Source organism: Amblyomma mixtum, chromosome 3, assembly GCF_055824585.1.
Source record: "Amblyomma mixtum isolate Tamu chromosome 3, ASM5582458v1, whole genome shotgun sequence".
Classification (NCBI taxonomy): Eukaryota; Metazoa; Arthropoda; class Arachnida; order Ixodida; family Ixodidae; genus Amblyomma; species Amblyomma mixtum.
Window position 1 is genome coordinate 220,645,028 of NC_143014.1, and position 17,950 is coordinate 220,662,977.

The 17,950-nt window shown below is 41.0% G+C and overlaps 1 protein-coding gene across 21 annotated transcripts in view; it reads left to right on the forward strand.

Moving 5' to 3' along the window:
- The window catches only part of CaMKII (Calcium/calmodulin-dependent protein kinase II), a 166,680-nt gene that overhangs the window by 129,473 nt on the left and 19,257 nt on the right, over positions 1 to 17,950 (forward strand). For 10 of the 21 annotated variants that reach the window (XM_089582793.1, XM_089582790.1, XM_089582792.1 and 7 more), the window contains exons 10-15: positions 299 to 421; positions 513 to 596; positions 1,486 to 1,528; positions 2,425 to 2,448; positions 11,428 to 11,517; positions 16,727 to 16,780. In XM_089582793.1, coding sequence (XP_089438919.1) covers positions 299 to 421; positions 513 to 596; positions 1,486 to 1,528; positions 2,425 to 2,448; positions 11,428 to 11,517; positions 16,727 to 16,780 — 418 coding nt within the window. The remainder of the gene's footprint in view (positions 1 to 298; positions 422 to 512; positions 597 to 1,485; positions 1,529 to 2,424; positions 2,449 to 11,427; positions 11,518 to 16,726; positions 16,781 to 17,950) is intronic. The other 11 variants (XM_089582794.1, XM_089582800.1, XM_089582803.1 and 8 more) reach the window with 3 other exon arrangements.

Here is a 17,950-nt window from a genome sequence, read left to right on the forward strand (position 1 = left end):
AGTCTCATGCCATCCAGTCTGTGTCGGCCTCTTAAGATTGATATTTTGTTTTGTTTTTTATTTTCCTTTTATTGTATCTGTCATTGTTTTTGCCAGCCCATAGAAACAGTTATACTAATAATGTGATGAAAGCATTTCTAAATAGAAAAAATTTTGTTACCGTGCCACCGCCTCTTACAATTTTCTCTTCTACCCTTTTCGTATCTATTGCTTTTGGGGCGTGGACTTGAAATAGAAGTGCCTTATCACTTATGCTTGGTTGATTTACTGTTCAAATTTAACTTTTTCTGCTGTGCAGTACCCATCTCCAGAATGGGATACAGTCACCCCTGAGGCGAAGAATCTCATCAACAGCATGCTGACAGTGAACCCAGCTAAGAGAATCACTGCCTCTGAGGCCCTCAAACACCCGTGGATCTGCGTCAGTATTTTACTCACTGTAGCTGTTGTGTGACTACTCATAGCGCCACTGCTTGTTAACATGGTTTTCACTGCTAAAATTTATTTTACAGCAACGGGAACGTGTTGCCTCTACGCTACACCGCCAAGAGACTGTGGACTGCTTGAAGAAGTTCAATGCTCGTCGCAAGTTAAAGGTGAGTGCTGAATTTCCTTTTTTGATTGATTGAACTGCATGAAAAGTGAAAGGTGGGATTCGTGACAACCGTTAGACAGCTTGGAACAAATATGGCCCTAAACAATATTTTACCAGTGGAGCTTTAAATAGCTACCTTATTCCTGTTGAAATGTTGCTTGAAAAACTGTTGTAAATTACATTTTTTGCTTGGACAACTGTTGTAAATTATATTTTGGTAGCTTTTCAGTGAGATTACGTTTAGTGTAGACATGCACAGTCACGGCCAAAATAATACGGAGTATGCTTCAGTGATCAAAGTCCTCTCATGATTTGCCCAGCGAAGCTTAGGAGGTACTTAATTCATACGCTAGCAAATGTCACTGCTGTGCTTGCATACAACACCAAGAAACCTAAATATTTTTTCTGCAGATTGGTCAGAGAAGGTCAAACATCGAAGGGTGCTCCGTAACACTTTGGCCGCACCTGTGCACTTTACAGGCATTACGTAAGACTCGCAGAATGGCAAGAAAGAAGAATCTTTAGCATTGGTGGCTGTGACATAAGAGTGGCAGAGAAATGAGTCAGGAGGTGGACTTGCGTGAACCCATGCGCATCGGGAGAAATCGTCGCGCTGGCTTAAATATCGGCGTACAGATTTCTGTTTTGAACAGAGCTGTGACCACAGCAGTTTTTTTTTTAATACTAACTTTTTGAATAGGAAGTTAATTGATGAATGTTTTATTAGCCTTCGCTGGTTTAATACAATGCTAGTCCAACCCATTTTAATGTGCCGTCCTTGTGATATTTTTGTCACACGTGTCCCCCCTGCAGTACTTGATAAGTGTTACTGACTGTACATCTTTTGAGTACTGTCAGTCTCAATAACTCTATTGTGGTTGGCTACGCAGGGAGCGATCTTAACAACTATGCTGGCAACTCGCAACTTCTCAAGTAAGTTCCTCTCATGAAAGCCAGTCCACTGTGTGAGCAAGTTTCAACATTGTCATTATAATCTGTTTTATTTGTTAATGTCCCTGGAACAGGGCTTTCCGAGAAACTGAATGCTTGCTGTACTCTCAGCCTTCTGGCAAGCCGTACCACGTTATGCCAATCTGAATCGAGTGTGTGTGTGTCTGTGCGTGTGTGTGGGCGTGTGCTTTTGAAAGCAGCAAGTAATGTGTTGGCTTAATGAGCTTGCATTTTGTGCTTTGTTGTACCATTGCTCACAGATTTATTGAAGGGCACAGGAAAATTGCAGGCTACCTGGCAGGAAAATTAGAAGATGTTTTCAACAAAGGACCCAGAAGCACCGGTTTTTTGTCCATGAGGAATGCGATTTTGCTGTGCTTTGAGACATTTCTGCTAGCATCTGTTTGTGTGCAAACACTGCATGTTATCAATGTCTGTGTGTTACACTTACTATGTAAGTTGTTGCATTTGATCTTGTCTCTTTTTGTATTTTTACTAGTAACCTGGGGTAGCATATTATTGGAGGTCATAAACAGACATGGTTTCTCCTTTTACGCTTTTGTGTTATTTGTAGTCTTCACATCTGCCTATTTTCCCAATTTTGCTGTCTGTTCTCTACTGTGCTTTTTCCCTAGGGCTTTGATGCTTCTGTGTTTGTACCTTCTTAAAGCACTTCTTCCTTCTTTTGGGGTTGAAGTTTTTTTGCTTTTTTTTTTCCATCTCATTTACTGTCAGCTTTAAAGCATGCCCCATTTTTGCAACAAGTGCTTTTGCATATTATAAAAAAAAAAAGGAAGAAGAAGACGAATCATCTCAATTCATGGTTTTAAGCATATTTTTTATTATCCTTGTTTACGCTTTTCATGCTTTACCTGCAGGTCATGTTACTACTCCCAACACAGGTAAAGACTCCATTTCATCTTGTAGCTTCTTCATATTTCTTATTTTCTTTTTGCCCTCAAAAACTGAAGCACACATTTTTGGATTGGATGTGTTGAATCATCACGTACATTTTGTCATCCCAAGGAAAACTGTGGTTTTAATCTCAATTCATGCTGACATATTATGTGGTAATGACCTTTTTGGTGTAAGAAAGCTACTTTAAGTTAAATTGTTCATTCTAGGAGTATGCTTCACATTCGACATTTTTACGGTTTATTTCATTCAAGACTTTTTGTTGCCCAAAAGCAGGCCCGTGATGATTGCACCACAATCCTGTTTCATCTTGAACATCCGCGTCCATTTTTGCTTCATGAAGGAAGCTTCATCAGTGACATTTTTAGCCATGCAAGGGACAGTCTTGGAGTGGCGTGACTGACAGGCCTCATGCTCCCCTTCCAGCTGTGACTTTCTGCTCTGATACTGCTCTTCCTTTCATGCTTGAGCATGCACCCACCTCGTGCCTGTGTGCTTGCCTTCATCGTCTGCAGCATGCCTTACTGTCACAGTGATGTGTCGGGGAGAGTGAAACTATGGCTCTTTCTTTAGTTCTACTTCAGCTGTAGACAATGGGGTGTCTTTGTGCAGCATATATTTTATCAGCAGCTGTATCTTGGGGCACATTTTGCCCTAACACATCAGCTTTTCTCAGACCTTTCTGTGTGTTGTCAGTAGGGGAGTGAAACGAGCATTAAGTTGCCAGTTATTGAAATTCTTTAAGCTACTGTCTTCCTTTTTTTTTTTCTGCTATGTCTACCTGCCCAGAATGTCTGGAAATTGGAAGTATGAAAGTAACACATGAAAGATCTCTACATTGCTTGGTGGCAGTCCACTTGCTGTCAAGACCTGAGCTTTCATACATGCGTGCGCCGCCGCGGTGGCTCAGTGGCTATGGTGCTCGGCTGCTGACCCGAAAGACGCGGGTTCGATCCCGGCCGCGGCGACTGGAATTTCTTTGGAGGAGAAATTCTAGAGGCCCGTGTACTGTGCGATGTCAGTGCACGTTAAAGAACCCCAGGTGGTCGAAATTTTCGGAGCCCTCCACTACGGCGTCTCTCATAGCCTCAGTCGCTTTGGGACGTTAAACCCCATAAACCAAACCAATCATACATGCGTGCCTTTAAGTGCTTTTGGGCGAGCTGTAATGTGTAAACTTTCACGGTGTGTTACTGGTTCCTTCAAAAAGTGTATCATGTTGCCTCAGCAGTCATTATGCACTTATGCATTATGCACATTGCACTTGGTGGACATGATATTCCGTGGCTCACTGTTGACACACTCCTAAAAAATTTTCATTTAGTGGCTTATTTTTTGGTTTGTATACAATATATACACGCTGCTTGATGTGTGAACCCTATTCTGATTAAAATTCCAAGACTGGTTGAGGTTCCTTTACTCTGTGATTGAAACCTGAGTTAATGATCTGGCCACCTTAAAAAAAGCACTCGTGAAAAAACAAAGCAGCAGAGAAACTTTCTACAGCTTTTAGCTCAGTGTGCAAATTTCTTCAGGCAAGCAGCCAGTACTGTAAGTTGACTCTGTCGCTCTACCAACAAAGCATTAACGACACCTCACTGACTTAAAAAGCTTCAGCTGCTGCCTTTCTTGAGGATCAGCGTTGTCTTGGAAAAGCAAGTATATTGTTGTCCTTACCAACATTGCAGGGTAGTTATGTGCCTCATTGCATTTTGGTTGGATTTTCATTTCTCAAGTACTTGAAAAACGTCTGGATCCCCCCCCCCCCCCTCCCTTTTTTTGAGGGAAATGCAGTGTACAAACAAGGATGGTGAAAACGACAACATAAATGCTGCTTGGAGTCCTTGAGTCAGCACTTGTGTTGTCATGTTTTTCACTGCTCTCGTTTCTTGTGCTGCTTTTGCTGGAAGAAAAAATGAACCAGTTAACTAGCCTAGTCCACTACCCCACGCAACACTCAATTACTAGCACAACAAAAGCACGCAGGCATGCTTGCAGGCTCATGCATAAATTCATAAATTGTGCAGTGTTAACTGTTGTCAGGAGTCAGGTGGGCAGACGATATTGGGAAGTTGCGTAGATAAAGTTGGCCACAGCTGGTACAGGACAGGGTTGATTGGAGGGTTGTGCGAAAGCCCTTTTTCGTGCCATGTACATACATGCACATAGTTACTAGGTTAATGGTGATGATTGTGGTGATGAACTATGGCAATCTGTGACCATGGAAAGGGAGGAAACATATGCACAACAATTAATTCACAACATCATATAGTGACATATGTACCGATATAATCAGACATTGAGACATATGCACAAGGCTTTGCAGTTTTCCCGATAATTTTTTAGGGATGCAGAGAATTGTTGCATTGCTTTATTATAGCTGAAAGGTTGTTCCACAGCCTAGTGCTATGGAACAGCTGTAGGCTGTGCTAGCACTAGTGGCAGGAGAAAATTTGTTTGCAAGGAATTATAGGTGCTACATGAAGGCAGTTAAAAATACAAAAGCGTTAGGTTGACAGATATTAAATAAGCATCTTTACAGTGTCAATAGAGTCTTGAGTTATTTCAGTGAATTAAGTGGCAGTGTATTGAAGGCTGAAGATTTAGTGGCTTATTAGCAGATTTTGCCGAACTGCCATATACCAGAGAGAAAGGACATCAGCTGCAGAGAATATGTTAGCATTATTGGCTTATATCAGCTGCTGTTGTCACGGTCTGAAGCATTGATTACCATCTTATCAATAGGCAACTAAAACGTTCATATTTCTAATAACTTGAAACAGGCATGCAACCTTTGTAGGTCTTGTTGAAAACTCACAGAAAAACAGGTGTATTGTATCTTCTCTCAAGCTGTTGTAATCTTCCGATGCACTGCTCGCTAAAATCTGGCATCTCTTGGTAAGCTGATAAAAGCGCTTATATGTACTGAAATGTTGGTGTGTTCGGGCAACATACTCGGGCGACATGTATTGATTCAGAGCCTGTGTGAAGCGTCGCACAGAAAAATTCAGTAATTTAGATGTGCGGTGAAGAAACGTTGCTTCATAGCCCTAGTATATTGTTATAGTTGGAGTAGAGCTGGCCTACCTTGCAGCTGGCTTGCGGGGTTCTTGCGGTTCAGTGAAGGAAGTTTTGTATATGTTCCTGCTTGCTTGCAGTTGCTCTTGCTGTACAGAGACTTAGTGCCCGAAAAGGGGAATGGCTGGCATCATTTGCATGACCTTGACAAGTGTTGCTTGCATATGATTACATCTTTCTTTTTTATTCTCTGCTGCTTTTCTTTTTGGATAGCATGCGTCTGGATGTGTGGCTGTGATTGTCTTTAGAACCCAGTGGTTATACATGTTGCACAGTTGTATTTCCAGTTTATTTGATGGCGCTATAATGTGCATGCTTGTAGCACTATTGTCGTGGAAATGTCAGCGTGTGCAGTACACTCACACTAATGTTATATGACCGTATGTAGTCGTGATCTGATCTATATATCACCTACACGCATTTCCCTTTCCTATGATAGTGCGGCTGTGCCTGGGAGTAAATGATAGATTTGTGTTATTCAGTAAATGTGTTAACACCTACAACAAGCCAGCAAATCACTGCTTCATACCGTGTGCATTTCCTACTGTAACCTCTGCTCTTGTGTGACAAGGGCTGGTGTGAGTGTGGTGGTGGTGGTGGTGGTGATGTTTGTCTGCATTGAAGTGAGGTGCTGTGATGATGGTGACTATGGCCGTTTGCACTGTATGCATCCCCAGATGAGAATGCATTTGGAACAGGGCAGTGTGTGTGGTAGTGGCACCTTATAGAGGATGATGTGTCCCGTGCTGTGGTTCATTTCTCACCGTAGAAGGCTTAACCCCCTGGCTGTGCACATGAATCCCTCAGTGGCTTTGTATTGGTTGGAGGTCTCGGTCTGTAAGGCTCAGGCCATCTGGTTACTGCGCTTGTTTTGAAGTGTTGTTTAAACTTTTAATAATTTTGTGCTCGAAGAGCTTCAGCACTATGCAGTGCAGGCAGTACAGAAAGCACAACGAACTAAAAGTCAGTGGTTGGTAGTCCACTTGTAAAGGTCATGTTGCTGTAGGAAAGGAACTCTTTCCTGCTGCAACTAGTGTTACTTTTTTCTTCTGCTGAAAAAATTCTATTTACTCTGTCGTAATCGGGCAGTGAATTTATGTGCATGAAATTTTTTTTATGTGCTTCAGTAGTCATAAATTAATATAAGTGTTTCGTGCTGAAGAAGTTGAGTATCATATATGTGCTGTTCACAGAATGCTAATTTCACACTTTGGTGCATTCACTGTTAAATATTATTAGGCATAAATACGTAGTCTGCTGCTTTTTTTATTAATAAAGTGGGACCATTAGACCAGTGTGCTTCAGCTGACCATTCCTAAAATTTTTAGTGTACTGGAAACTTTGTTCTTTAAACACTGCACAGTAAAAATTTAAGCTGATGGGCATGTAATAAACCTCTAAAGAATGTTGACAGCTATTATGGCAAACAAATATGTCATGTATTATATGCAGAATGTGGGTAGCCGCCACGGTGTCTCAGTGGTTATGGTGCTTGGCTGCTGATCCGAAAGACATGGGTTCGATCCTGCTCGCGGCAGTCGCATTTCGATGGAGGCGATATACTAGAGGCTGTACTGTGCGATGTCAGTGCATGTTAAAAACCCAAAACTCCTGGAGCCCTCTGCTGCAGTGTCCTTCATAGCCGAATCGCTTTGGGATGTTAAACCCAATAAACCCGTGAAGAATGTGGATTTAAAATTTTTACGCAAATCTTTATATTCCAACATTTGGTGGCAGTGTAAAACGAGACAATTCCAAAAGCGGTCAGAATTTATGTATGCTTGCATGTAGTTCATACATTTCGATATGAATTTTTTGTGTGCACACATATATATTACATACAGTCAAAACTTGCATCAAATCAGTCTTTAATAGAAATTTAAATGTACAGAAAGGCTACTGCTGTTAAACAGTATCTAAATAAATGCATATCAAATGCATTATAATATGCTCAAAACTTGTATCGAAGGAGTCTTTAGTAGAAGTATATTAGAAAAAAAGAGACTTGTTCATCCTGTGCACAAGGCCAGAGTGTGAACCAGCTGTCCGTTCAGTCGAATGCCACTTAGTATGCAATCTTTGTAATTTAAAAAGTGGAAAAAACTCTCGCCTGCAACAGAAGTATGTGTAGTCAAAAGCGAAATCAAATGCTGTGTCCTTTGCTGTGTCGCAAAGGACACAGCAGACAAATAGTAGCTTATTCTTGGAAATGGTTCTCCCAGCTGAGTTAGAACAGTACATTAAACTTGCATGTAGCCAGTTATGAAGAAATGACTAATATGATTTAGAATTTTCAAGTATGAAATTGAGAGCAGTTGCAAAAATGACGGTGTAAAAAAAAAATAATAAATAGGTACTAGTTGTTGCCACCTCGTGTTTTCCATAATCAAAATGAGGTCAAAAGGATACCAGACATTCTCTGGATTATTAAAAAGTTGAGTTCGTTGAAAACGTGCAAGGACCTTTCAGGGGCCTAAAATGGATTTTCAGTCTCATCTGTAAATGATGATCAGGTACTACCAGCAACGAATGAAACGCGAACAAGAAATCTGAGGTGGCAATCCAAAAACAGCAGCATATTAGCTCCTGGGGAGTAATTGCAGGCGAGGTTGATTCGCACTTCTGAAGAACGGTCCTTGCGCTTTCGAACTGAAATTGTCATCTGTAAGTATTGAACCTTCCCTGGCTAAGAGCTCCTCCTCACTTTGCTGTTTGTGGCTGTGCTGTCTTGTTCGCGTTTCATTTCTTGCTGATAGTACATGTACTGTGCACTTTTGGCGCATTTAAAGAAATTTCATTATTGTAAACCAAAGTAAATGAATGCATTTTAATGTAGTGCATGGTGAGCTTAATTCACTTGCATCGTGATACAAGTAAGTAGCACTTCTGATGCCTTGTTGTCATTGTGATTCAAAAATATATGTGCCCGTAAATGAAAGCCGCCTCTTGCTTGCCTTTGTGCATATTCAGCTACTGGAATGAATTAGTGTGCTGAAGTGATGAGTACCCTGTCCGCAGGATGGAAAGGCAGTGCCAAATGAAACATTCACTCAATGTACTGTAATGATCTGAAACAAATAAACCTTAAAACCAGTACCTATTGATGCACTGAAAAGGTTTTCATATTGCTGTCACATGAAATAAATGCCCAGGGCTATTTAAGTAGGTGAACAGTGAAGTAGTTTGTATTTTACTCTGTAGGTTCACCACACACTAAAGCCTTTCTTTATAGCAGTTTGACATTAAAGGTGCACTGAAGAGGAATCTGAACTTGTCTTTTTGCCGCGGGAGCTCGATCTACACGTTCCGACCATTCTTAGAAACTTCGATTTATTCCCCTGTGTGGCCGATTTCCCAAATTAAATCGAATTAACGGCCGGCTCCCGCCCTTTTTTTTTTTAATTCTGCCTCGTACGGTGGGCGGAGTCGACCAACGCGTGGAGTGCCTTTCACCCAGTCCCGTGGCGGCTTGCCGCTCTGCCATCGGCGGAGTAATACGTAGTAGTCCGTAGAAGCAAATAGTCCGCGCGTATTTTTATTTCTGCGGGCTTATTTTGCGGCTATATTATCTGCGAATGAAACTATTTGTTCATGGAAACCTAAAAAACAAAATAAAGCGAAAGCAAAGCCTCCACGGAGCTGGCTGAAAGGAACTTCACGCGTTGGTCGACTCCGCCCATCGTACGAGGCAGAATTCAAAAAAAAGGGCGGGAGCCGGACGTTAATTCGATTTAATTAGAGAAATCGGCCATACAGGGCAATAAGTTGCAGTTTCTAAGAATGCTAGGAACATGTAGATCGAGTTCCCGCGGCAAAAAGACAAGTTCAGAATCCTCTTCAGTGCACCTTTAATGTCAACATAACTCCTTCAGGCTTTGTGTCTACATAGGTGGATACGACCTGAACGCTATCAAATCTTGTCTAAGGAGGTGCAGTTTCCACAAATGCGGACGCAGTAAAATGCACAGAGGTCTGAAACATTTTGTGCAGATAGTCAAGCATGCGAATGAAAGTAGTAATCTGAAAGCATAAACACTTTAAAGGTGCACTGAAGAGGAATCTGAACTCGTCTTTTTGCCGCGGGAACTCAATCTACACGTTCCGAGCATTCTTAGAAACCGCAATTTATTGCCCTGTGTGGCCGATTTCACTAATTAAATCGAATTAACGTCCGGCTCCCGCCTTTTTTTTTCGAATTCTGCCTCGTACGGTGGGCGGAGTCGACCGACGCGGGGAGTGCCTTTCAGCCAGCTCCGTGGAGGCTTTGCTTTCGCTTCATTTTGTTTTTTAGGTTTCCGTGAATAAATAGTTTCATTTGCAGAGAATATAACCGCAAAATAAGCCCGCAGAAATAAAAATACGCGCGGACTATTTGCTTCTACGGACTACTTCGTATTACTCCGCCGATGGCAGAGCGGCAAGCCGCCACGGGACTGGGTGAAAGGCACTCCCCGCGTCGGTCGACTCCGCCCATCGTACGAGGCAGAATTAAAAAAATAAAGGCGGGAGCCGGACGTTAATTCCATTTAATTAGGGAAATCGGCCACACCGGGCAATAAGTCGCAGTTTCTAAGAATGCTAGGAACGTGTAGATCGAGTTCCCGCGGCAAAAAGAAGAGTTCAGATTCCTCTTCAGTGCACCTTTAAGTGCATAAATTGTTTTGGTTTGTTTACATAACTTATATAAAAGGAGTGAGTCAAAAGAAGTATAACTGAGACCTTGCAAATAGTGCTGAGGGATGATCTAGATATATGCACTTTATTAACAATTTACATTGATATGCTTCTTCATGTTCACATTTCTAGTTCACATGCAGCATTTATTTGTGTTACCATGAATGTTTTTCCATTTTCATGCACATGAATTTGCTGCCTGGTCAGAGATGTCTATTAGGTTTCACTGGATTTTTGGTAGTGATATTTGCTGTGAACCCAACTGAAGCATTGTTGTGACAGAACTCCTTTGTTCATACATGCCATAACGAACCCTTTTCACACCTAAGCATGGGTTAGTAATGTATATAAGTTGTGCTGCCAGTGCGGTGCTTAGGTCTATTAGAGTTTTAACAAATTTTCTTGCCCTAATCGTAGTCTATATCTTTTAAATTGGCTTGAAAATTCTTGAAACTGCTGACTACTTTGCAACACAACTGTGGAAAGTTATGGAGAATGCAAAATGAAAAGCATGAAAAAGCTTGCATTGCTAAGTCTGGAATAGTGGCTGAAGCAGTGTTTGAGTAGCATGGTCGGTATATTTGTTAGAAAAATGTTGTTTTTGCAGGTGTGCTGACACTGGCCGGTATTGGATGCTGCATTTAAGTTTTATTAGTGTTGTAGTTCTCATGTACCCGTTTATTTAAATGAACACTGAAGCACTCTCTATGATATTTGTTATTAGTTGTAGCATTCACAAATGATGTTTATCCGATAACTTAAATTAATTTGTGGCATGATCTTGGTTACATTCTAGAACTTGGGGAATCCACAGTAGTGTGATTGGTGTTGTTGCATCACACTTCTGCTCTTGTAGTTTTAATGCCTGCTTTACTAAGCTTTGCAGATTGGAGGAATCTTAAGCATACCTGTAGCTTCATACTTGTAAAAAAATGAGAACATGAGCTTGTTTCTTGCTTGCTTCTAATGTGCAGTGCCAATAGAAAGTAGTACTAGCGTATATCAGTGTGGTTGTGAAAAATTAGAATCATTTATTGGTGGATTGTGCCTAACAAGGTGTAGAGGTGATTGGTGTGAAATCAACTGACTTGCTAATGTGCTAAGAGAGTGCACTGAAACCTGTGATAATTATGACACGTTGCCAGAATGTAGTGCTGCAGACTGCCCATATGTTTGACTGCACTCTTAGTGGACTTATTAATGTGCTGTTTTAGGTCGAAGCATCATGACCAAAAAGGGTGAAGGCTCCCAGGTCAAGGAGTCAACTGACAGCAGCACCACCATCGAGGACGATGATGTGAAAGGTTTGCTTGCTTTTGGCTTACTTGCGAGTTTTTTAACTGTAGGAAATGACGCCATTCTGGGTTAGACCACATAGGAAGAGAGCATTATTCAAAAATGACTTGTTGTTTGAGAACTCTAGTGTTCGAGCTTCATGCAAGTGTTTATGCAATTACCATAACTAGTTTACAGTTCTAAGATGCCACAGTCATAAGTGTCCTTTTGTCATCTTACTTGAAGTAGGCGTAGTTAAAAAAAGCTTACTTATGTGCCACTCACTCCTACGTGTCCATAGTAATGAAACTTCCACACATTCAGTTATTTATGAGAGCCTCCGTAGGTCAAAGATACTCTGCAAAACTAGTCCCGATGTCTCTTTCTGTAGAAGAACTTAACCATGAGGGTGCAAAAAGGTTATGAAACCTACTTGTGAAACCCTCCCAGTTACACGTACTGGATTTTTTGTCTTGAACTACTGTAGGACTTCATGTATTGGACTTTGCTGTCACCTGAAGTGGTTTTTTTAATTTTGCACTGAAACACAGTGCTCACTAACTTATCTTCCGCATCTGTGTTGTCATAAATATAGAAGCATGCTGCTGTGCAGCGCCCTAACTGTCTAATGGACTTTCGCAGAACCATTGTTGAGGCTGGCTATGTAATATTAATCACAACAGGCAGCCGCCATTTACCGTATTTACTCGGGTAATTTGCACACCCTGAATTTATTACTCGGATTTATATAAAAATAAACTTTGTGCAAGCACATCAGCATGTGTGTGGGTGTGCACAGGGCAGGCTTGGTAAGATCTGCACGGCCACGTCGCCGCGTATAGCTGTGAAAGGTGAGTGAGTGGTGTCAAAAAAAGTAGATAATTTGTTTCTGAATTGGTTCCGCTAAAGAAAAGTCACTTATGTGCCGTTTGCCTGGCTCGCTTGCACCGGCGATCGCTTTCTTGTACGAACGGCTATGAGAGCAAACTTCCGGTAACCTCTGGAGCGTGCGTTGTGCCAGAATCTGAAACTGCTGAATCGTTGTATGTTCTGTTTGCTGCCGGACCGCATGCAAGGCCATTTTATTGCCTTGTATATTCATTAGTTTCCCTGACTGCGGGGTGGGCGTAGGGGGGCGGGGGATGAGTCACCTTTTTTTTTAGGTCAGTGAGGGGCGTGAGTGGTTGGGTTGACTATACCGTATATACCGTATATATACCGTATACAGTGTGCATTATGACCATTAAAAAGTTTTTTAGCACATGTTCGCGAAATCTCCGTGTAATTTGTGTACAGCCTTCTTGAAACCTTAATTTTGGGAAAAAAAGTACGAAAATTACGTGAGTAAATACAGTAATCACTGACTATTCATCTGCTTCACAATAGATTCAGTGAGGCAGATTATATTTAGCGTCACCTTGGGCTTAGTTTATTAAAATCAGTGCTTGGAACTTAGCTTCAAATGGAAAATGAATGTTCAGGAAATGCAAGAAACCGTTACAATTGCCTGGTGGTAAATTTGTAGTCTTAACAATACACAGCAAGCTTGGTTGCATCATATTATTGAGAAAGCTCTTTTGTAATTGCAGTAAAGCTTCTTTGCCTCGTGAACAAGTGGAACTTAGCTTTTTGCTTTTTCTAATGTGCTGATTGTTTTGAACTGGCTTTAACTCTAACCAGCCACTCTGATATCCTTAAAAACTTTGTGGCAGTAAAAGTGTGTTTTGTGTTTCATTTTCTCTGCACTAACCTTCTTAACCTTCACAGTGTAAGTGGAGTGGGCTTGTTTTTCGTTGTTGCAAATATTTTGATTGCTGTGGGTTTATTACTGAAAAGGGACTTGCAATGTTTTCATTTTATTTGTTTCTTTAAGCATTAATTGTTTCCAGTTTGCACAGGTTTCATCAGAATTAACTGGAACGTGGTTGTGTGATATAAGTTCATTGGCATGTGGGTTGGTTGAAGTTTGAGGGCATATAATACAGTGATGCAAAAACATGTGGCCTTGAAACTCTTGCAGATCACCATAGCATACATCTTAAATTTCACAAAAGTGAAGTAAGGCATCATAGCAACATTTTCACGCGAGCATTTTGTTGGAATCACTTATTACTGGCAAGTCTTCTAAATGAAGCCTGTTGAGATCTGATAATGGTACATCTGTATTGTGGTATTTCGAAGGCGTAATTTGTTGTACGTAGTCAGGGGACATGCCAGTATTCATGAGGTGGCTTTAATTGTGAGGGATGTTTGATGTTGAAGTGTTGGAAGTGTTGCCTCCTAGGCTGTAGCTTTAGTGATCAGGAATAGAATCTGTAGATGTTGCATTTAAATAAAATTTTGAAATATGCCATATTTCCCAGGAGCGCTTTGCTTTCTGACATAATCCCCACCTTCAGTGAGGCAGTTCTTTCACCCATGCACAAGTCTTTCCATGCTGTGGCCAATTACCATTGCAGTCCACGAGGGAGTCATTGACAATGGTCCTCATTCTTCTGCGTCGGTATGCAGATGCTATTGCACTGGTGGCAGAAGTGCGTCACGACAGGTGTGGGCTGTGTCAGGAAGGGATGTGCTGTGGGGAGAAAACACATCGCAAACTTTGATAAGGATATAACGTGTTTGAATTCCATGACTTCATGAAGAAGTTGTAGCTCAGCAGGCAAGGCTTATTTGGTCGCCCCTCAGAGCTATGCAGGTACTTTCACATGCCAAAGCTGTACCCAGTCTGTGAGGCCATGCTTTTGTGAATGGCTCAGGATTCTCTTGTCCTCCTCGGGTTTCGTCTTTTTATATGGGGACAGTATTTCTTTTATAAAATGAGCAGTTTCAGTTGAAATTTAGCCGTGCGCTGAATCTGTGATTTGCACAGCTGGTGAATAGTGCTGCAATAAGATGCACTTCTTTTTTTTATTGTGTGCAGACTACAAAAATGTGGTTTTGGTGGGCATTAGAGAAAAATAAGTAATTATTGCTCTTACTGTACGTCATTCTCACAAGCTCAATTTGGCAGATTTTATATAACCCTAAAGTCAAGGTGCAGTTGGCATAGGTATGCCCATGTATGCACATGTAGTGTGGGCTCTTGTATGTGGACAGTACTTTTGTGTTGCGCTCCTGTGCATATGAATTTTTTGTCTCAAACGTCCACTGGCACTTTTAAATTATCATTCTAATTACAAACATGTTGGATCACTATTTTAATTGTTTATATAGCTCTATTTTTTTTTTATCTCTCTGTAGCACTGCAGTTCATCATATTCATTGGGAGCATAGGTCAACTTTCTCTTTCCCCCAGAAATCTTCATTAGTGGCTGACCTCCAGTCATAACCAAAGGAAGTCGACCTGCTGTTCTGGCTAAATAATTGTCATTTGCTAAAAAAGATATATGTATAAAGTTAGTAGCCAACTGGCCAAGTCAGACTTAACCGCCACCACGAATCCTTCATTTTGGTGGCGCTCTAATGGTTTTGGTGAGGGTCTAGCTTTAATTATGTGGGGAAATAAATTGTCATCAACACCATACCGGCTCTTTTTTAAATATATGGGTCAACCTGTAGATCATTTTATTCCTTAAGATGGGTTCCACACTTCAGTCACTGAATTATTTGTGTGAGGTCTCTAGGCTAGTGAGCATGGTAGCTTTGCTCAGTTGCTTGAAGGTATAATGTTGCAAGAGTGTTTTTCAGTGACCATATATTGGTGCAGAATCCATATTTCAAATTTTATCAATTATGTAATTTTCATTTGCTTTTTTCATGTTCATCTTTCTGCTCATGCTGACAGCATTGCAGCTTTATTTTCAGTGTGCCTTGTTTTTTTGTTAGTTTGCACAGAGAGGTTTGCTCCAGGTGACTATCTCAAGGGGTTTGCTAAAATGCAGAAGGTGGCACACACACCATCTGAGGTACCTCTGGTCACACTAGCTGTTCGTCTCTGGACTGTTGTCTGGTGCAGTTGATCTGTTTTTTACCTCCAATAGTTTTTTTGCATTGGTGTTGGTGGTGTTTGTGACAATTTTTTCGTCATCTTCGCAGTGCTGCACATTTTGTAATTTTTTTCTTTTTTCACTTTGTATTGCATGATTTGTGGCTGTTGCTGTGCAGGGCTGTTGAACAGTTTGTTTTCCTTTTTTTATTGCTTTCTTTTTTGTGGTTTTGGAGACTCTTGGAAGAGGTATGCAGTCAGTGTCTGGTAGCAGCAAGTGCAGATTAGTTAGATAACATGTTGGCATATTGCTGTGAGCCCCTGAGCATTGTGCTGGTGTTGTAGTCAGCACTGTAGTAATAATTATTCCATTTTTTTTTTCATGCTTTTCAGCTTTGATTTTTTAACATTTGAGGCTGAAAGGATGTTGAGAGCATGTTAGCTTTTATTTTTGATGAGTGAAGCACCATACAGCTTTTTTGTGGGCTAAATAGTGCAGTGTCAGTATCACTGAATCCGTAGTTTCCGTACTAATGTATGAGCAGTTTTTCATGTCATGTTTTAAGTAAAAAAAACCTTTTGACATATTACTTAGAAATTTTTGAAAGATTCAAATTCATCTTTGATGGTATGTGAATCAAACCGCTTAAGTAGTGCAAGACATATTGAAAGCTGTAGAAATATGAATACTGGCATAATATGAAATAACTTCAGTGGTATAATGTTTAGCTCCTATGAATTATTGCAGTAGCATCTGGCATATTACAGACACAAGGTATCCCCAGCTTAAAGAAGCCACTGTTGCTTGTTGCTTTTCTTCACTAATCATAAGGTTATTTGTTTGAGGTTATGGCACATGCAAGGTTGGATAGAATTATGTGCATCTTATTAGCAGCCTGCTTGACTACATGTGCACCATGTAGCCTAGAGCTATTAAATTATAACTGTTGCCTGCTACACTACATCATCTTGCCTGTATACTGCCTTGAGATCTAAAATCTCGTGCTGGTCTTTCAGATGGTCACGCACACATTGTGTTTTATCTATGTTAAAGTTTTTGCAACAGTCAGTTGGATTACCACCAGGAAGTGTTTACGCAGGTACTCGTCAGGTAGTGCACGCTAGCCTTGTTTTTTTGCTGGAAATAACAGGCTTAACTGAGGGTTCTGTTGCCATTTCGAATTAACGCCCACTAAACTGCATGGTTGGTGAGCACTTGCTGTCTCTTTTTACCTCTTCTCACACATCCCTGTCTCTTTTTTGTTTTTGTTTTTCTTCTTCTCCCGCTGTCTCTTTCCCGTTCTTTTTAGACAACGTCCACGCTGCACCTGAGCGAAGTAAAACCGTTATTCAGGTGGACCAAGGTAGGCAGGGGGGGTACCCTCTTGACTGGCCTCACCAAGTTGTCTTTCTTTTTTTTTCCTTGCTATTCGTTTCTTTATCTTTTCCTTGCTGTTGCCTTGCTTGGGTTTGTCTAACATGTGCTGTGAACACTGTGTGAGCTGAACACTGGGAGTTGTGTTTGTGCGTGTGTGTATAGTGGTGATGTGATGTGCGTATGTGAAGTGCTTTGCTCAGTGGTGTGTACGTTGTTGCTAATTTTGCCACATTGAATGTTGCCATTGAATGGCTGGTGGCTTCCGCATGTTTGCTAAGAAAACTTGGGGAGTGAACAGTCTTTTTCGCAATAAAAACCTTTCTTACGTGATGTTTTCACTGGCCCAGCCGCTCAGCAAGATTCCTGCTCCTGCATACAAAAGCAAAAGAAAGTAGTGCATTTAACAGGGGAGTTTAAGCTTGTGGAAGTAGCAAGCGATGTGAATGGCAGTATAGCCTTAAACCTGCATTATATTTAGGGGTTTGACTTTTTGGTTTAAAGTGGAAAAAACAAAAACAAAATAAAAGTACGCTGAATTCAGTTTCTGAAATTCAGTTTTAGCTAAAAAAAGGTCAGTATTCTTGACATGTGTGCTGCAGCTAACTGGCTGTTGAGTAGGGGCTAAACTGATCAGTCAGAGAGAGAAATAGTAATCTGCGCAAGCCAGGGGCGTGGTGAGACGTTGGACCGTTTTATTAAGTGGTGCAGGTGTGCATTAGAGGCATCTCTCTGCCACCTTGCATGTCTTTGCAGACTGAGAGGCTCCACCCTGTCACCAAACGTCGTCTGCTAGCATAGCACTGTTCACTGCTATCATCTGATTAGGCCAGTCACTTGGTTAAGGACATTTCTCCATTGCATGTAAGGACGCTCAAAACCATGTATAAGTGTCATGAAAAGGGGCCATATTGTGGCTACTGCAACTATTATGTCACTGTAATAAAAACACAGACCATGTAAATCTCTGTGCTCTTGCTAACAGTCCAGTGATAACATGGCAACCCATGTTTTAAAGATAAACTTCCACTTCCGTATTTGTTTATTTACTTTTTTATTTTGACATTTCCTTCAGCTCTTAAGCACTGTTATAAGTGCTTTATTTGTAATTAATGACCATTAGTACATTATAATTACTGGGTAAATCAGATGCTCAGGC